Source organism: Xiphias gladius, chromosome 10, assembly GCF_016859285.1.
Source record: "Xiphias gladius isolate SHS-SW01 ecotype Sanya breed wild chromosome 10, ASM1685928v1, whole genome shotgun sequence".
In the NCBI taxonomy this organism is placed as follows: domain Eukaryota; kingdom Metazoa; phylum Chordata; class Actinopteri; order Istiophoriformes; family Xiphiidae; genus Xiphias; species Xiphias gladius.
This window is the reverse complement of record NC_053409.1, coordinates 12,649,895-12,670,817: the sequence shown is the minus strand read 5'-3', so window position 1 is coordinate 12,670,817 and position 20,923 is coordinate 12,649,895. Positions and strand designations below refer to the sequence as shown.

The 20,923-nt window shown below is 42.5% G+C and overlaps 1 protein-coding gene and 1 long non-coding RNA gene across 6 annotated transcripts; one reads left to right on the top strand and one right to left on the bottom strand.

Annotated features, from left to right (window-relative positions):
* Positions 1 to 402: 402 nt before the first annotated feature.
* Positions 403 to 18,787, top strand: LOC120795555. 3 transcript variants are annotated; one of them, XR_005708247.1, is made up of 7 exons: positions 403 to 745; positions 1,316 to 1,452; positions 2,010 to 2,117; positions 2,202 to 2,433; positions 2,677 to 2,716; positions 17,711 to 17,820; positions 18,737 to 18,787. It is a non-coding gene; the product is annotated as an uncharacterized LOC120795555 (long non-coding RNA). The 3 variants fall into 3 exon arrangements; XR_005708245.1 differs by having other exon boundaries at positions 1,316 to 2,117; XR_005708246.1 differs by lacking the exon at positions 18,737 to 18,787 and adding an exon at positions 18,221 to 18,317 and having other exon boundaries at positions 1,316 to 2,117.
* On the bottom strand, positions 18,731 to 20,923 carry otx2b (orthodenticle homeobox 2b). Of its 3 annotated transcripts, none has more exons than XM_040137550.1 (3): positions 20,827 to 20,923; positions 20,119 to 20,336; positions 18,731 to 19,354 (listed from the first exon to the last, which is right to left on the bottom strand). In XM_040137550.1, exons 1-3 carry the CDS (start codon positions 20,921 to 20,923, stop codon positions 18,731 to 18,733), a joined length of 939 nt encoding a protein of 312 aa, XP_039993484.1. The 3 variants fall into 3 exon arrangements, with proteins under 3 accessions (XP_039993484.1, XP_039993486.1, XP_039993485.1); XM_040137552.1 differs by having other exon boundaries at positions 20,119 to 20,270; XM_040137551.1 differs by having other exon boundaries at positions 20,119 to 20,296; positions 20,829 to 20,923.

The window sequence follows — 20,923 nt, the reverse complement described above, 5'->3', positions numbered from 1 at the left end:
CATGAAAAGGCTTGACCGTGTCTCTGCGTAGTTTGTGTGTGCACATATTCGTAAAGTTTGTTTTAATCTGTAAATTTGTAAGTTTGTAAGTGAGTTCTTCAGAGCAAACTGCATATTATCCCCAAGTTCCCGTTGTTATCTTGTGTACACACATTTGTTTATTTGATACATCCCCTCTCCACTATGGCACTTTTGTATATCAAAGACAGCAGTGCAGAGCGTAATTGAAAATGGCTACCGTGGAGAAAGGTCTCTCTCTGCTTTGACTGCGAAGAGGCAGAGAAAGCCCCATTCTCCGCTCCCTTCGTAGATCTATTTAAATAATTGAGGAGTAAACTGACAAATTAGGCACCTTTATGGACGCCCCTGGGCTCTCTCTGGGGTCCTTCAGTTTCCCCAATACAAGAGAGCGCCACCAGGCACAGGATAATATCTCTGTATGCTTTGAGAGAGGGGGAGGAAGGAGGGAAGGAGGGTAGTGGGCCAGGAGGGGTTTCGCCAATCAAGTGGGCCACACTTCCTCCCCCAGGTTCTAATTTTGTGCCACATTAAAGAGCTCGGCCTCCATTTAGGACACAGAGAGGCATTTTCATAATTTGCCGGGTCTCTTGACTAGCTCGGGGTGCCTTTTTTCCTCTCTCTCCTCCCTCTCTCTCTCACTCCGTGTCTGAATGGAAGGCCTGGGGAGGAAGAGGGGTAATTCATTCGCCTCCTTTCAACCAGTTCTGCATGATGTTGCTGCTAGGTGTGTATAGCAGCTAATATTTATCTCTTTAATAATTCTCCATTAGACCTGAATATTATACGCCGTATAAAAGCTAACACTGCTTATTGTCAGCTATAAGGAAATGGTGTCATTCACGTTTTGTTGACTCATTAAGGCTAATTCGCATGCCTTTATCCAGCATCCTGAGAACAGTTAAAGACTATGGTGGAGCTAATCTGTGACCATGCAGCCATACAGCTGTGATGCCTACACTGATAATATCTGTGATCAAGTATATGTACAGTACATAATCTGGGTTAAAGTTGTTTCATTTCTTCTTCCTGACACCATCCATTCATGCCATACACCATGTGTAAGCATTGATTCATATGTGATTGGTCACATAATTCACAGTCTCAGGGGGCATTTCATCGCTGACAGACAAGCTAATCTAAAATCCCCCAATTTACAAATGAAAATCCCACCATCCAATTGAGCTAATAGAGGGACTTGAATGGGATAATAAGATGTGGTGTAATACTGTGTAAAAAGCCTGTAATGTTGTGTTGGTGTAAGAGCCTGTGTGACTGGATGTTTGACTGTTTGCAGTGATTACAGGGGCCTGCGGGCCTGGCGGCGGCTCCGTTGCTGGGACAGGGAGCTTCTCTCTGGGCAAGGAGATACGCCTGTCTGCCCCTTCTGCTGGAGCTACAGGGACCAGGATGTCAGGAGGGAGAGTGCTCCCTGTGAGCTCCTGCTCTCTCTCTCTCTCTTCCTCTCTGTGTCTTTCACCGTCTCTTTCTGTCTGTCTCTCTCTCCCTCTCATCTCGCTGTCTGTACTATTGCAGTGCTTGCAGATGTGCACAAACAAGGGAGGATTAAAGCAAAACGAATCTAAACAGACAAATGGAATTAGAGTGATGGGTGTCGGTGGGCTGGTTCACAGTGATAAACATAATGATGCTCTGTGAGTGTTTGTGTGTGTGTGTGTGTGTGTGTGTGTGTGAGAGAGTGTGTGTATGTGTGAGTGTGTGTGTTCCTGCGTCTAGGGGATTATCGGTGGTTAGGTGTGTGGTGTGTATGGCTGGGTGACTGCTTCTGGGTGTCTTTGTGTGTTTGCCTATCTGTCTATGTTTTTGTAATTATGTGTGTGTATATTTACTCGGTCTCTACTTGTGTGTGTGATAAATGTGTTATTCCATATTGCCTCACAAAAACAAGTCTCTGCGCCCTCTGCATGCGTGTGGATAGGTTTCTGTGTTTTCCTATTGTTCGGGGTCATACTTCCTTCTCCTTTTCATAGTGTCTGTTTGTATTTGTGCACCGGAGCTACCAAAGCCGGTATGTCTCTACTGCACATAAAAACTCTTCACCCAGTATTGACAGACACCTAGAAAGATGAGAAAAAAAGGTTTGTGGAATATGAAGATCTCATACACTAAATTTGCATAGCACTCTGCAGTTTATATGCAGATGTTGTGTTTTCTTGTGGCAGGGTCCGTGTGTTTGTGTGCTGAAGAGGTCAGGAGTTTGGAGAAGTCAGCAGGGGGGCAGTGATCAACAGTCTGGGGCTCCCCTGCCGAGGGGCTCTGGGATTAGGGCTAAACCCTGCCCTGCCAGATGGGCACAACACATCCTCTACATCGCACACCATCACCTTTAGAACTGCACTCGCCCTGCCCCCTTCTGTGGAAACGAGTCGACTGGATCCAGGGTGATACTCACTGGTAGGCTTCTCTACTCACTCATAAGTCCATAAAAACTGTGCTGACATGATCACAATATGTTCTGTATGAGAGTTACCTGCTGTTATGTATTTGAGAAAAAACCCTTACGTTCTTTAGTTAGAGAATACCCCCCCCCCCATTTGATTAAATCGGTATTTGAGTATGTGAATTGGTTAACTAAATGAGACGCATTAGTTCAGAGCAGCAATGTTAGTGAATGTACCATCAATTATCTCTTCTCAGGACCACACGGAGCGTTGGCTGGAGAGACGACTGAGATGAGGTACTCTTCAAAGTGTCAGCTAGTGGACAATATGGCCAGTCAGCAGGTTCAAGGGTATCAGAAATGAAACTTGCAGGTTGTTTTGATGTGCTGTATTTCAGAGCCACAGGCAACACTGAAATGATAAAGTGTGTGTGCAGGTATGTGTGTGTGCGGGTAGATTGGTGGCTTAGGCACCAGCAGTGTGTTGATTGCTTCTTGCTTGACTTTCATCGCACACAACTGGCACTAAATAGTCTCAGATGTAGTTCATGAATCACTAGAGTTGTATTTTTTCTTTGTTTATTTATGCATTCATTCATTGATTCTTGAAAGAAATTTGTCTTGTTCAGTGACCCTTTACATGCTGTTACAGGGGCATAAACTGGGATTTGACTGTCAATACAAGGTCTGATATTTCCTATGTTAATCTGTTGTTGCCTAATACTAAATAATAAAGTGAAAAAGAGTTTTTAAAGCCTTACTAGTTATCCACAGAGGCTGTGCTGCTTCTTATATGTAAAAAAAGTCTAATCAAGCAAGGGACCAATTGACATTTCCATGCTTAAAGTCCCACACCTTAAACAATTAACAAAATTTGTCTAAGTTCAGTAGATCATGTTAAAGTTCATTAGTAGTGTCACCCTGCTGTAAGTCTTTGTGATACTACCCCACCTGGATCTATTATCCATTGGTTCCCCAGCATGACTTAGGAAATCGTCTCTGTATTACTTGAAAGCAGATTACATGAGACAAGTGTACAAACAAATAAAAGATTACAGGCTGTGAACATGTTTCAGTCTAATGCCCTTTCAACAAGCAGTGCTCAACACAATGATTTTCTCTCCCCAAGCTAAATTTGGATTTCCCCTCTGATGTGAAGGCCTGCTGGCCAGCAATGTCTTCCACCAAGTGCACAACCTCTGTAATGACAGTGTTCCACACGACTGGCCTGTCTCCTCTGCTGGTATTAGTTAGGCTTTGGAGTTCAAGTGACTACGGGGTTTAAACACGGATTTTTTAAAAAAAGGGGGAAGAAAGACTCGCTGTTGTTCTTGAAAAGCTGTGTTTATCCAGGATTAGAGACACCAACATGTTAATAATTGTTTCTCACAGAACTGCAAAGAAGCACTTTCCTGTAATCCCCTAATCAGGCATTACACCTCTGAGCAAAGCCACAACGCAGGCGCGTGGTATGTGTGACGCAGCACGCCCACACTGTGTAATACACCCGCGTCTTCCTCAACACCACACCCACTATGTACAAAAGCACCTGCTCTATTCATTTCCTTTTGAATCTACTTTCCTGCACCCACCACATCCATCCTCTACCCAAGATGAGTTGTGACAATAATGTGTTTTTTCCTGCAGTGCTGTTTTTTGTTCATACATCTTCTGTGAATATTAGAACTCAGATGTATCAAACTTGCAAATATGTAGATTTGTCGTTATTTTTCAGCTGAGTAAGAGTACATGGTTGTGGTTTACCACATAACATGATGACATATACAAAGTTGCAAAAGGTTAGTCACCAAGCTTATTGATGTCTTCTTGCACCCGTGAAGTAGCGTGAAGGTTTGACAGTTTACAAATTAAGATTACATTACCTCCCTAGGTTAATTGCTTTGGATGATGATTTTATGGCCAATTGATGGTCACTTTCAGAATAAAAGCCTTCAAAAAAGTGATTTTTTTTTTTTTTCTTTTTTTTCCCCCCAGACCAGTTTGAAAGTAATTTGTGCACCCTGAGCGTGTGATACGGCGAGGAGTTGGAATTCATCATCTCTTGTGATGCTGCCAAGGTCACATAGTTTGCCAGTCGTTGGTCAGCATGTCGGCCGTCCTCTGTAGTACAGTGGCGCAGGGTCAGACATGAGGTCACTGTACATGCTGAGATGATGACAGGTCTGAGGCTGTTGTTGATGAGCACTTGGTCATCACACAGTCCTGGGAATGTGGGGGGCACATGATAGGCTGTCAAGATGGGAATTGTTGGTTAGCTTTAATATGGAATGTTTCAGAACATTCTTTAATCATCTCCAACACTTGCAAGAGCTTTATGTTGTTTTCTAAAAATGATTTCACATCATCTTTAAGGATGATTCACCATGTGTTTCTTTGCTTGGGATGCATTAATGTGCCCATGCTTGTTTGGCGATCTTAATGTGTCCTGCCTCACACAGATGCTTGTTTGTCCACATATTTGCTTTTTTAAAACACCCCCACCCCATGCAGCGTTTCAGTCTATTCATTTTCACATCCAGCCTCCTTTTTTGTTTTGATTTTTTTTTTTTTTTTTTTCTGCCCATTATTAATGCTGAATGTTTGTTTGTTTTTCCACTGGTCTCTGCCCCCTATCTCCTTGCATGGCCTGGCTGGAGAGTGCGATGAGGGGATCGGCAGGGATTAACCTGGGGAATTTAATTAGTGGAGCTGTTGTCCCTGCCCTTAACATTTCAATCTCACTGGGCTGGCTGGTGGTGCTGGAGCTGGAGCTGTGATGGCCAGCAGCTGGGGATGGAAAGGGGGGGGGGGGGGTTATGTAGGGTGCAGAGGCAAGACACGCGTTTGACAAACAGATTAGTCTAGCACCCTGGTGGAGTGTTCCTGGCTGAGAGAGGTGATGGATAAGGGACAAGGTTGGCACACAGAAGGGCTGAACAAGCCTAAAGACTGTCTTTTGGCCTAAACACACCTAGGAGAAGGAACATCATTATTATAACTCTATATCTTGATTTAAAAAAAATATCACAATAACCAGCTATGGCCATGAGAGGGCGCACATTATGTTTATAAATACATAGATAGACTCAGCGACTTCAGGACAGCATTGCTTGTTTCTCCAGAAAGCATATGGTACCATTTGGTATTTTGGAGAAACACTGTTTTCTGTTTTTAATCATATTTGATTAAATCAGTAGTTTCTGGTTTACATTGGCCCCATTTTTTACATTTACCTTTTCAATTAGAATGGTCGAAACGCATCTTTACATACCTGTATGTAGACCATACATTTTCTTTTGTAGGTCAAAAACATGTTGGAGATTTTAATTACTTTTGACTAATTGTCAAGATAATATTGTATTTTGTGATAATTTTGGCAAAAAGTGTCTTTATTTATTTGTACATACAACCACGCCCAGTCTTGTTGTCCCAGCGGTGGAGTTGGTAAGCAGTAGAGGGGGGTAGCCAGTGTGAGCTTGGGGTAATCACTACTCAACCCGTAGCCACACTGTTGCATTGTAATCCTGATGCTAAACTCCCCATTAACCCATCTGGGACCCTACAACAGCCCCCTCCCCACCTGCCCTGCAAACACATACACTCAAAGCAACTGTGGCTGTATGTTAGAAGTGGTGTCTGTCGCGTTCTGTCCTGCTGGGGGGGGGGGGGGTCATGTCCAGCAAATTAAAAAATCTGCCGTAGGAATGTGGCCAAGTCCCACAGGAGCAACCAGCAGCCGTCCCTCTTCCAGCACTGACCCACTGGTCACTGGTGAATCCCCTGTTTGTATTCCACACACACACCCGGCTCTGGGGAGCGGTCCCAGAAGCCTCCTGTGGGACTCCTGATAATTTAAGTCAAACATTATGTCTCTGCTTGTTTGACACCCATTTAAGGCTTTTCAATCACATGTGTTTGCTACAGTCTATTGCCTAGCCTCGGAGTGCTATCCATGTCACACCCTTTCAAAGACCTAATCAATTTTGTTTGATCAAGTTCCTCATGTCAAAACAATTGATTTTCTTCTGAATCACATTGGTGGACTGATAATTCAGAATAGGTTAGATGTCCTTTTTGATTTTTTGAAAAGATACATTTTTGTAAAAGTGGGTTTGTGGACTTTACGCCCCTCCCCCAGCGTGCCTCCCCTTCTTCCCAGCATGCCCCTCCCAGTCCAGGGCCTGCCAGTGTCAGTGTGCCACTAATTAAGGACTCTTAAAGAGCTATGGAGCAGACTCATTAACGAACTGTAGCATCCTTACTGTCCGCGGAGTGAGAGAAGAGTGGAGGGAGGGGCTGATTCAGTCTAAGGGCCTGCTGGCCTGGAGACTCGCAGTTCAGTTGAGTCCAGAAGGTCAGAGAAACCTACTGAGATGAAAAATAATATTATGTTAGGCGATATTTTTGGTCTTGTGCAGTATTTTTGACAAAAAGTGTCTAGAAAGATGTTTGTATTTAATTAGTCTGATCTTTATTTTACTTTATATTAGCTAACTTTTAGTTCTTTACAGTTTACTTTTAGGTGGCATGGTATTGCCTGTTGTTTGCTTATACTTGTATGTGCTTACATCTTTCCGCTATTTTTTGCGTTTTTATAACTTTTCTAGAATTACTATTTATTAAGTGCTTAGAGATTGTTCTGCTTGGTCATTACCCCACCGCATTTAAAAAAAAACAACAAAAAAAACCCTGCCATTAGTTTATTCCATTTTCATGGAAATGCAAAACAAAACAAATGGCTGTGTTTGTCTTTATGAAAGTAGGCCAAACAACCGCTGACAAACAAGAGGGGGAGTTGTAGGTCAGGGCGCCACAAGCCATGTGTAACTGTGCCTGTCGAAAGAGCATGACACGCTGTAGTAAGCCACAATAGACACAATAACATACAAATACCCCTGCCAGAATGATGTAACATTGTCTAGACTAAACAAACCACACACATGCCTAACTACTTTTTTTAGATCAGACATACGAGGAGTGGACAAAGTAACGGGAACACCGCATTGATATATAACTTAAACATTAAAGGATCTTTTGTAAGTGTTATAAAGTCCAGTTCAGCTTTATTTTGTACACTGTTGTTCTATGTCAGTTTTAAATGGGTCTAATAATAAGATAATTAATAAGATAATAATGTTTTAGATTAAAGATTTCAAAGCAACACCAGGCATCTAACAGATCCAAAGAAGCCACGTAGGATTTATTTCAACATTATACAGTATAAATGTAGCAAAAGGAAGAGTTTTTTTTTTCTTCTTTTTTTCCATTGGAACACTATCTGTGTGCAAGACGAACACACACAGACAAAATTAATGTTAGGAACATAAAATTGGGACCTCTAGGCATTCAAAAAGTAATTACAGTAAACATTCAAACATGTTTACATCTGCAGCAATCCACCAATTGTCCTTCTGTAAAACATTGAACAAGATGGTACATCTGTGGTCATGTGATACTGCCCTCCTGCAAGCTGTGAACATATAGTACAATATGAATTTAAACTCCTTCCATAGGCTCTACAGTACACGGCATTGGTCTTTATAGGAAGTTATGGAATGCAAACTATTGTAAGAAAGAGTCGGTAGCTAATTACAAACAGTTTGGGACTTTTGTGGCAGCATTATAAGGAGGATTAAAGTTGTTATGAAATGGTCTTACTCCTTTATAGGTATTTGATAGTCACATATTGGTAGAGGAGTAAGTTTCTGTTCTTATTTGTCAGATTAATAATCATAAAAGGTATCATGATAAGCAGAGAGATTCTCTTCAATCTGTGGAAGAAGTTTTTCGGTTCAGATCTTGTTTCTGGCTTAAAATGTCTCTCACATTTTAAGCTGAAGATAGCAGGGTTGTAAGGGACCACCAGCCACCATCCTTGTCTCCTGTCACAGTTTGAATGGTGTGTTATGTTACTTCATTTTCCCCGCCGACCCAGAGGTCAAGATCCAGACAGCCTGGGCAGGCTCGACTTGACCCGACCTTGGTAACCTTGCTGACCTTACCCCAACACCCCTGCTGTGTCAATGCGTTGCTCTCCACTGGAGTTCATAAATCACACAGCAGCACAGTCACTGGGGAACTGGTGACTGGGAGCAGCTAATCATTGCTTGTTTGAACCGATCACTGTTATTGATCTTTGAAGCGATATAGGACTGTAGCCAGTGCTGACCGGGATGGAATGTAATCAAATGTTTTTGACCTGCTTTCTAAGAAAGGTATATACTCTACCACATATTTGGACCAGCTTGTTGAAGGTTTATTTTATTTTTATTATTTTCTATGGAGTTCTGAAGGGACTTTTATGGATTTTTTTTATGGTCTTGATCGAGCCTTACAGTGCACTGTTGTTCACTATAGTGCGTTTGAATACCGATTGTCATAAAGTAGCATTTCTCTTGCATGTTTCAGTTAAATGTGCACATTATGAAATAAAAGTGAGTAAATAGTCCAATATGAATTTCAATTGGCAGCAGAAGTTGACCTGTTATTGGTCAGACCACAATGTATTCAAGTGCAGACCTCATTTAATTATAATAGATGCAATTGTTTTTAAGTACCCCCCTCCGCCTCTCTCTGTCACACACACAAACATGCATATACACACACAAGTCATTCTCTTTGTGTGCTGCCCCTCGTCTGGCATAATATCTCAGGTTAGACACACGCACATACAACAGATGCCCCCTGACGCTCATTCACATAAAGCGGGCACGTGATCGACGGCCCTGAGTCCACAGGCCTGCCAGCCTCATGGCATTGTGTTCCCCCTGGGCAGGCAGCCGGCCTCCCTAAATACCCTTTTGTCTTGGGTGGGATAACAAAGCAGTGGCCAAGCCGCTGGTGTGGCACGCGCACAGCCACTCATCCCCGTGGTCTGTGACCCAAACAGGTGGATAGGAGGGAAGGGCTGGTCATGGCGGGTGGACGGAGATGGGGAGATGGGAGGGGGGGTGGGGGGTAAGGGGGGAGGGGAGAGGAGAGAAGAGGCTGCATCTGTCCCCACACTCAACGTCTCCCTGGGTCAGCCACTGCACCATATGCTCTCAGGAGAGAGGGAGACACGCATGCAAACCCAGACTAACAGGTGGAGGGGGGTAAGGGGGATCAAGAGAGGTAAAATTGATCAGATAGGAGAGAATGGAGCGATTTTGAAACTGGAAATTAGCTGTATAAGGAGAGAGATTTGACTATCCCTGGAAGATTTCACTTAGAGGAGATTGTTAACCCTTAAGCCATATTAAATGTTTGGCCATCAGTAGGAAAAGCATTTTATGCCTCTGCCTAATGGCCACTGTGGTTCTCAGACCCTAGGGTATCATCTCTTAAGCAGGCAACTGTTGATATGTTCGTGTGTTCATGCAGTTGACTCTCATTTCAAACCAGAAATTCCTCTGTGCTATAAAATGTAAGGCTCTCTTAATGGCCAACCTTTGCCAACTTGTGTTTTCAGGCACTGTCTCATTATGTCTCTGCGCTGGCGAGAGCCATGGCCGGATGCATTATGTTTTCCAGTTGTCCGTCCGTCTGTCCATTCTTGTGAACCTGATATCTCCGGAATGCTTGAGGGAATTTCTTCACATTTGGTACAAACGTTCACTTGGACTCAAGGATGAACAGATCCGATTTTTCAAAGGTCAAGGTCACTGTGACCTTACAAAACACTTTTTTGGCCGTAACTCAAGAATTCACACGCTACTTGTGACAAAATTTCACACAAATGTCTAACAGGATAAAACGATGAAGTGATGACATTTTATATCCTAAAGGTCAACTTCACTGTGACAGCATAATGTTCTGCAAAAACACTTTTCTGGCCATTATTCAACACCATAACTAAGGAACAGAAGGGGAGATTGTGACCATAATTCCTGCAACTTGACTGATTGGTGAAGGCATACGACATCTCTGTCAGGTACAACTTTAAGCAAAGAGTTATTTTTTGGAGTATTTTAAGGAGATGAAACCCACATTAAGGCATTCTTGGATTAAAGGTAGACCAACATGGTGCTGCTCTATAGGTTCTTTGATCTGACTCCATGTAGCTGATTATGAATAGGCCTTTGCACGTGCTTTTCAGTCATTTTCAGACGGGTTGATATCTGCTGATTTTTGTGATCGCCTTACCATGCTTTAGAAAGCTTTCACTTTTCAAATGCAGCAATGTTATACTATAGTTTCAGGCTTTTTTTCTCTTGTGTGAACCCACTACTATTAAGACGCATTTACTTCAGGACAGGAGATCATTACCAAAAACAAGGAGCAGGTACATAATTGAGACCGTTTCTGAGTGTAGAGGCACCGTACTGTGTCGCAGGTGTGATTGCAGGAGTTAGAGCGCCAACTCTGTAGAAAGGTTATCAACAATCAGGATCCTCAGGTTGTAATAGTAAAGAGATGAGGGGACACAGTGTGCATAATGGAAGTGGCAGTAGACGGGACACAATAACACAGTATAATATGAAGATCAGTACATTATGCATACTTCATAGTGTGGAATTGGGACACCACTTATGTTTTCCTTCTGTCCATCTGTCAGTACTTTGCTTCCTGTCAATGCCCCATAATTTCATTGAAGCAATTGTTGATTCAGTGATTTTTTTTTTTTTTTTTTTCAGGCATTTACGCAAATATGCAGTATTTATGAAACATTTCTGTGCTTCTGGTTAAAAAAAGGGGCTCAGTTCTATGGATGTGCTGTTTCTAGAAGTTCATGTATGTTTTGAACTTGTGTGATGGAGACGCCTGCTTTCTTGTATTCAAGGCACGTTGGATGAAGGCATACACTTGCAGACCATGAATTCAAAAGGCTTAGCTTTTGCACGATGACACCCTGAAACAGTTCATTGATGTATAACACTCAATGAAATATTGAAATAAGCAAAGAGGAGATTCTGCCTCTGGAGCTGATTTGCCTTTCCTCCCTCTCTGCACTGCAGTCTAACTAACTGTTGTCCATCAAGAAGGGGCTGGGTGGGGGTTCGCCAAGCTCTGATCTGTTGGATGCAGGTAATTAATTTTTGCTTCTTGCTATCGGCCTACTGTCTCTCAAGAGAACAGTGTTTGCAAGAGATTAAAAGATAGAGTGTTTGTTAAAAAGGTGTAAATTATCAGCGAGGCCTCATCACATGCGCCTGTTTTAATTGTTATAATGAGGAGTTTTATGGGCTCAGCCGCCTGGTGAGGAGGAGAGAAGTGGGTCTTTCACAGGTAACTACAGTTGTGTCTTAGTGGAAACAGGGGAACCGAATGTACTAATATAGTCCAAACAAATGTTAAAGAGAAACCAGACATTTTTGGTGTATTATGTCGCTGGTAATGGTGAATTACTCTTAGGGAAGGCCTGTCTTTTATGAATTAATTCATTAACATTGCTGAATTCATGGGGCCAGGGACTAATTTGAAATTAGTAAATTATACTGTTGCACTACTTTTTCTCTTTTGAGATACACTGTTGCTGTTTTTGATATAACTTGTAGCCTGTGGTGAGAATACTGGGAAAATTGAGAGAAATTGGCTCCGTTCACCATGAAGTCATTAAATTTGTAAGCTATTTGTGATCAAAAGGTGTGTTTCAGGCCATTAACCATGGAGTTTGATCATGGCTTACATGCAATGTCAAATGTCAGTTGTTCCTGCTATTTCCCCAAATTTCAGTTGAAAGTAAGTATTAAGCCAGAAAAGAATATCAAAAGCTTACGAAGTAAATGTTGTTAAATACCACAACTGAAGTTTATTATATACTATATTGTTTCTGACTCACATTTGATGCCCAAAATCCTGACTTTGCTCAGACTCAGCGGGATTTCAAAGGGGTACTGCAGTAGGTTATGTCCATCAGTTCTTCGGCTCCGACCACACGCTCTGATTTTGCAAATTTTATGGACTAAACCATGCAGGGATTTTTTCTGCTTGAAGGTTCATTCTTCACCTCGAAAACAGCGGCTTGATAAAAAAAAAAAAATCTAATATTTTGAGTTTAAAAATGCTCATTTAGCATCAGAAGGGAGTTCTGTCCCTACATATTTTCATTGAAAAAATAACATTTATTTAGTAGGGCTACGGAATGACTGTACTTTTGACCAGTGATTGCACATGGCAGGATGTTAATCTTCAATCGTGGCTCTACATGCTGTGTATTTATAACAGAAACCAATGTAGCAATAATGACAACTAAGATAGATGGGATTCCTTTGAATATTGGGTAGCCAAATTGTCTGTTTTAACTCCTGGACTTCAGCATTATAACGGACAATTAGTCATCCATTAGGGGCGACTATACGTGTATTATTTCAGCCATTTACTCTTTATCATGCTGCTGTGTGTGGGACGTCACCATTAGGACCATGCATAATCCACTATGAAAATATTTCCATTTGTCTCATAAAGAGATTTTTATTAATGGCCGGGGAATATTTAATCCAAGGAGTTTTAAAGACCTGCGAGCTTAAAGCATTATACCACTAAACGTCACCATTTTAATGTTTGCACAATCTCGAAGAACAATTTTGTCTGTATTAATGACATCAAACATACGTTTATTAACTATATCTGTTATTAGTTTCTAACATTTGCCGAGAGGTTGATTTATGGCATTTGTGATGGCGTTGTCCAAGGCGCCACAACAAAACATCAATTCTTGAGCACAAAATTCCTTTTAAGTGGACAGCCTCTTTAGTCCTAACTAGGTGAGGTTTAACTAACTAGGTATTAACTTGACCCATAAGTATAGTAATAATGTGTTTTTTAACATATGTTGAGATCTGGTAATCTTCTTATGGATTTGAGGGGTTTTTTCCCAGCCCCCCTGAATAGCTTAACAAAATATGCCTCAGTAATGGATGGTTGTATCCTCATCCATCGCCCTCCTCCCACCTACTATAACTTGAAATAGGCCATCAAGTGGCTAATGAACTGATAAGCCCTCTGTGTCCTGTGGGGCTTATGAACATCATAAGCCAAATGTTTAGGCATATTTGGTGAGACTGTTTTTTTTTTTTTTTTTTTAAAGAGCAATTATGTAGGCAAAGGACCCTGCTGAAAAAATAAAGTCCCTACAGTTGCCACAGTATGAAAATGTCCCTTCATGTGCCTGTGGTTTCCTAAAGGAGAAAGTCATCCGGTCATGGGGCAGAAGTAATGAAACACTGCAGTTATTAAAGGAAACAGTGAAAAACATTTGTTTTGTTTTGTTTTGTTTTTTTTAGGTTAAATTGTTGGTTCTCCGATGCTCGCTGCTGTAGAAAGAATGTGTGGCCCTTTGCTGTATCAGACCTCCAGCTAGTCAAGCTGCTAGTATCATTATCAGTTTTGGATCTCTGTAAATCCACGGATTTGTGTGAGCAGTCTGAGAAATTAAAATAACATGCTTTTTACTGCGCTTACTTCAAATCTCTTTAGACTTCATTTTTTAAAACATCTAAATCTGTTATTATATAGGCTATACAAAACCCTTTTAATTTAATCTTTGACAAGATTATCAAATTCATTGATGATGTCACAAACTTAAATAATTTCAGAAAATGTCGACTAAGCCTGGATAAGCACTTTCAAGGGGATACTGCTGGATTAATTTAAAAAATATTATGTATTTTTATTTTTTATTAGTTGTTGGCACAGTTTTCCACATCATTATGTTATTGCTTTTATTTTTATTTTCAGCACAATGTTTAGCAATAAATACACATGCATATACTGTATATATAAAGCGGCCTACCATGCGGGCCATTAAACAAGTCGTGAGATCTAATAGCGATCGGTTTGGGTAAATTTATATCTCAGTGACAGACATCAATTAATTTTTGCAATAATTTTAACAAACCGCTCCACATTCCTGGGCAGTTTTTAGAATCTGTCTCTCTCCGTCCGTCTCAGTCTCTGCCCCCCTCCCCCAATAATAAACTAGTTTTCTTTGCCTTTTCATCACAAATACTTGGGTTCATATGTTAATTTAAAGTTCCGACGAGTTCCACAGGAAAAGCAGAATGCAGTTTGATTCGGATTGTTCGGTTTCGGGTGCAGACACCTGCAAGCTTTTACCTTAAGAGACCATAGGATAGCCTGGCTCTCATAGTCACCACGTCCAGTAACAGGCTGTTTGATTGTTTTGGGTTTTTTTTAAAATCTCTTTATTTTTCCGTTATTTTGTAAACGACCTACTCACATGTCATTTTCATAACTGCCGATCCGAGCACAGACTCGGCGAATAATCAGCCATTCCTCTCGCAGGCGTTGCGGCCTCAGCCGCCGGGCCACCGGGCCACCGGGCCGATGCTCGCCGAGGAGGAACCCGTGTGTGTGTGACCGGCCGGACAGCAACCAGGCCAGGGGACAAGGGGCGCTGGGCAGCCCGCTGTTAGGCACAAACCGAGGGGGATTAACGCCGCGTCTGTTTGTCCCATATGCTCCCTCGCGCCGCCTCGGTCTTGATTAAAACTCGGGGGTATGTATGAAGCATTGTGGAGGCCGCGTGTCTAATCCTCCTCGTGACTTGTGCACTTTGAAGACACGGGGCTCCGAGGTTACGACAACGGGCGGGGCGAGGCGAATGTGCGTCGGTCGATACCGGATGTGTGAGTGAGCGGCGGTCGGGGCCATGTAAGTGCATTGTGGAGACTAGGAATTCTCTGAGACGAGCTTGGCACGTCCTCGCCTCCTTCGGCTGTGAAGGGGGCCGCGTCTCCCACGTGAAACACTTTATTACTACGCGGTGTATCCGGCGCGGCCCGCGGGGGGAGTTGGGAAGGTTGCGTCACCGTAACCGCCGTAGTTGCTGTTCTTTGAGGTCTTGTAATCATTGAGGGAAATTTCAAGAACTGCCGCCGTTTTCAGCTCAATCCGCCGAATGGGCTCAGATAGAGATGATAAAGTCTTTTGTCGGAGACAGTCGAGATGATGCCCGTCCCACTCTTTATCTCCTCCTCTGCAAAACTTCGGTCGTGATCTTTCCTCCTTTCACTCATTTGCTGCTGCGTGACGCATCTCTCTCTCTCTCTCTCTCAATCGTTAGAAATAGGACGTTTCTCTACAGCTGACATCTCAAAGTGACCCTGCAGCCTGAGACCCCCCCCCCCACACACACACACACACACACACACCCCTTCCTACTCCAGCAGTCTGGATGGAGGAGCTGTGGACACTGAGAGGAGACGCACCTCATGAATATTCAGGCTTCCGCACAGCCTATTGTTTCTAAGTTCAATTGTTTCATTGTTCATCTCCATAACGATGTATGCGCGCTGCTAAAACTCGCCGTTGCGTTGCACGACACTGTAATTGATTCTTGATTATTCTAACATTACAAGTGCACCAGTCAGAAACCTGGATATAAACAGCTATTCCTACTTCACCCTTGAATAAGTTATGGATACGGTCCTATCATATTTATATAATTAAGTCTTCAAAGATAACGGCCCAACCCCCTGAAACAGTCAGACGGACACACATAGACACACACACACACACACACCTATTTTTTCTGTCCAGGCAGGAGTGGAATCAAAGTCGCGCTTCTCTTTAACGCTTCGATTATTTCAAGCAACGCTTTTAATTAGTGTGCTCCTTTAGCGGAGACTCCAATGAAAGAGAGATTATTGGCAATGTCAAGGATGCTAATTGAATGTTGGACTTCTAACAATTAGCCCACTGCAGAGCCACGTCGTCTCATCACAGATCCCATAGCCGCCTTTTTTTTTTTTTTTTTTTTTAAAGTCTCATGTCATCAACTTGACGCCGACGTTGGACTTGGGAGTTGGAGCAACATAAGCAAATCCAGTCAAACCCGCATCTTGAAGGAGCCTCGACCTTCCTGACTCCGCGGGGTTTACTTCCCAGGGGCTATAACACGTCCCGAGCACCTGAGTCACCGTTACGAGAAATAAGTCCTTTTGCAAGGGACGCTATATGCAAATAAACCCCTTTCTTTTAGATCCTTTAACCTCGTCTGCACACTTGATAGCCCATATAATAATTTTACATAGATATGATAGAGCCCAGGTTCAAAAACACAGCACACAACGCTGCTTTAAGCAGTAACTGGAAGATAAGCAAAGATAAGACTCTGCATTGTTTTGGTTGGTTTGTTTGTTTGTTTGTTTGAGTTCATTTTTGTAGCTTTGCTGCACTTTGTCTCCTTCCGATGCTTTTTCACTCCTGTACACCACGTGTGATTAAAGCAATCTAGGTTAATAAAATATTGCTGTTTTTTTTTTTTTTCTTCTTTTTTTCCTTTTTCCTTGTTAGATGAATTATCAGGCTTCGCATTAGAGCGCACATTTGGGGATCAGGCTTGTAAGCCCATGCGGTGGGCTTTGAATGGGACCACTGCTGTCCTGCGCCCCGGAGAAACCCCCGCCGGTAAAATATTGGGATTATCATCTCTGGGAGGCCGGGATTAAACACTGCTCTCTCCAACCGCACACTCTCTTTGTTGGGACTGTCTGAATTGAACTCCCGGAAACCAAAAAAGAAAAAAAAATAATTTTACAACCTGAGCAGAGCCAGTGGAAAAACTATGACCATGTTTGTGTAGCGTTATAAATCTTTTTTCCGTTAAAAGACGTCAGTCTCGTATTTTAAAGACGTTTTAGTTCATGTATTTTACGAATTACTAGTATGAAGATTGGATGCCTCTAAAACTATAAGTACAAGACAATAGATATGAGCGAGTGGGATTTGAGTCCATGTTAAAACAGTTGATCATCTTCGATGTGTGTCGGAGTAGCAGATGATGCGTGAGAAATCTGATTACTACTCGCTAAGACTGTATTGGCCTGAGTAACACACACACGTTAAACAACTGCACGCCACTGGAAATGCGTTCGCCTTCAATCTGCGGCTGCATTTCTTCATTCCCCCCGGCCCTGAATATGAACTTTATTCATTTATTTTTAAATCTAAAAATACCCTCAAACATATTGAGTCATCTTATAACGTTTGTTTTGAAAATGTCACCTAGTGATTTCGTTCCAAAGTTAATTTTTCTAAGATGTAGATAAATGTTTGTTTTTTTTTGGAAATATTCCTGGGACCTAAACAAATCAAGTAAAAAAAAAAAAAAAAAAAAAATTACAACCCAAAAACATACACACATACATTCATGTGTATTTATATATATATATATAATATACACAAAACTAACTGTGTGCAAAACTAACTCCCACGGTTAGTTTTGCACACGTTGCCTTACTGTCACTTTGTTCATTCTCCATTTTCTCTCTCCAACACACACACACACACACACACACACTTCGATGAAAAAATAAGCTCACAGGACCTTTATTTATGTCTTTTCAGCGGTGAGGTCACACCATCTTTGGAGCCAAGAAAGGATCCACAATCACCGTGTGTTGAGATCAATGGAGGGGAGCAAGTGTGGAGCTCTCAGCAGCCGAGAGTCTATTCCAGTATGGCTAACCCTTGATTATTACTACCACCGTGTGCTTGGAAAGTCTCGTCTCTCTCTCTCTCTCTCTTTGTGATGCCGGTGACTTAACCGTTAGCGTCTGTCGTTGTTCAAAAAAAGTTAGAAATCTATTAAAATCACAGCAGAGAGTCTGATGCGAGGAGGGGGGGGGGTCACAAATTGCATACAATACAACAGATCACAGTTTCGAAGGCTAGCACATAAAAAAAATAAAAACAAAACCAAAAAAAACCAAAAAACAAAACACATGTACCATTTATATAAGACACACACTGATTGTCTCTTAGAAACTACATATTGATTCCTTATAAACACTTTTTTTCTTAAATAAAGTAGTGCATCCATGTCCACACACCATCCTCATGTCTCTCTGCCAGCAGGTCGGCGAAGTTGTGTGAGAAGCTTAAAGGAGGTCTGTCCATTCCGAGCACTTCACCAGAAGAATGAACTTGAGCTTTGTCCTTGGATAAACATTAGGTCCGTGGCTGTGGTGTGCTTTTTCTTTCAGAGTTCACTCTGCGTTGTTGTCCTCAACAGGTGGTGGTGGTGGGGGGGGGGTTGTTTTGTTTTTTTTTGTTTTTGTTTTTCTTTTACGCATAGAGGCACACACTGACAGACATGGATGAGGGGCTACAACCTGTGAATGAACTGGGTGGGGGGGAAAAAATCTCTTTGCCAGTGCTAAAATAAATTAAACCTCCCCTCTAGGAGGACCAAAGACCGTCGTGCCAAAAACTCGAGGCCCCTGAGAGCCCTGCCTCGCCGAGCTCGGCTCACATTTTAACCAGTCTGATGTGTTTTATTGAGGGATGGCAGCACTGTGTCTGATGTGATCGTCACTATTTGTGCACTTTTTTGTTTCGTTTCGTTTTGACAACCGATTGCTCTGTTCACAGGACCTGGAATTTCCACGAGGAAGTTTGATCCTTATAATCCAAGCAATCGGCATTAAAGTTCAGCTTCCACGACGCCGCTTGGTCCTTATAATCCAAGCAGTCTGCTGTGGAGTTGAAGCCCAGGCCGGACGTCCCGTAGCCCTGGGTGGAGAGGGACGCCGGGGACTGGTTCAGATGGCTTGTGACCGCGTTCGTGCTCATCGGACTGAGTGTCGAGCCCGGGCCTGACAGCTGGTGGTGCATAGGAGTGAGGTAAGAACCGCAGTCCATGCCGCCGAAGTAGGACGTCGAGCCGGCGTAGCCCTGGCTGTAGCCTGAGGCCTGGGTGTAGGTCATGGGATAGGACCTCTGCATGCAGGAGGAGGAGGTAGACAGGGGGTCTGAGAGCGGAGAGATGGACGCCGGGCTCCAGATGGACACTGGCGCGGTGCTGGTTGAGATGGCGGGTCCTGTGGTGGTGCTGGTGGGGGGCGTGAACTGGCCGCTGGCCCCGCTCTCTGAGCTCACTTCTCTGGTCGGGGAACTTTTCTTCTTGGCAGGTCGCACCTTGTTCTGGCCCCCGTTCTGCTGCTGCTGCTGCTGCTGGCGACACTTTGCCCGCCGGTTCTTAAACCAGACCTGGAAGAAACACATGTTGGTACATGTTGTTTAAAAAAAACCTTAATTATTGCTGAAATACAACCACTATCCCCCGCTTCTTGACTATAATACAGAACACAAACAATAGTCAATAGTTTGTCCACTCTGAGTAATATTCCCCTTCCAAATTTCTTCTACTGTGTGTGTGTGTGTGTTAGTTTGTGTTAGTTTGTTTTGGTTTTTTTTTTAATCAAACCAGGTGGAAAGAAAAAGTCTGACTGGTGTCATTTGTTTTCCATCCAGATAATTATGTTTCCAGACTTTTTTTTCTCAAATGAAGTTGTAGTATTTTGGTACCAGTGGACTGATCCGTCCCATGGCTTCGCCCAAATTCTCGAAACAATAGTCTATCGCTGAGTTGAATTATCTCACCACACTGGCAGAAGCTCTCCACTTGATTTAAGGAAGACTAAATTCTAAGCTCCAGCCACGGGTTAAGACGAGAGCTTCCTGCAGTGTAGATATGGAATAGACTTTTGAAATGTTTCAATCGAGCTTTGTTTTTGGTTGTTGTTACTGTTTAATATTTATCTCCCCGTCAATGAGCTCGAGCTATATGTTCATTTTCCATATTTCTAAATGACTCTGTTCAGTCAAGCAAATGTGTTAAAAAAAAAAAAGAAGTGGAGTTCCACTTTTGCCGTGATCGTTCTCAACGGCCCAGTTCATTTGTTGTTCATTCTAAAAACGCGTTGGGATATAGTTTCACTTTTCAGATATGGCAGGTCATCTGGTTAACTCACCTGTACGCGGGACTCGGGCAGATTGATTTTCAGCGCCACCTCTTCGCGCATGAATATGTCCGGATACCGAGTTTTGGCGAACAAGGCCTCCAAAACGTCGAGCTGTGCGCGCGTAAAAGTAGTCCTTTCTCGCCTCTGCTTCCGTGGCGTTGCTGCAAGGACAAGAATAAATATGAATAAAATAAAATGTGTTAAACGTGTATCCGTGGAAGATCTAACTTTAAAAGCAAGTAAAAAGATTAAAAGTCATCAAAGGCAGATATGTAACTCACAATATATATTTTTTTGTTTGCGTAATTACGCACGAGTCCTTTTGAGACTTAAACGCCCCTGGCAAATTGTAGCACTTGGCGTACTTTATAGTCTAATGGAAGTAAAATCTGATGCAGTTTGCCAATAATTCATTCGGAAGGTACATCGAAAAATAAAATCACACAAGAGGATACTCGGCGTTGGCGCAAGAGGTTTGGTAAAAATAGCCCGTGGAATGTGTTTGATTGATTGACCAAATTATATATATTGACATTCGTGGCTTGTCTTTACAGTATCTCCCAAATTTCAGAAGTCATCATTAGATTTATAATGTTTGAAAAAAAAAAGGTGCTGGTAACACACTGGAACACACGCACCCACCCATTATGCTTTTAGCCTCAAGCCATTACATTCTGCCATCACTCCTCATTAATTCTTCAAAAAGTTTGAACCCACCTGGATAGCCCACTGATGGATGCAAAAGGTCCATTCCGGAAGTAGTTAAACTGAGGCCATTGACTGTGTAAGGTGGTTGCTTTAGATACGACATCAT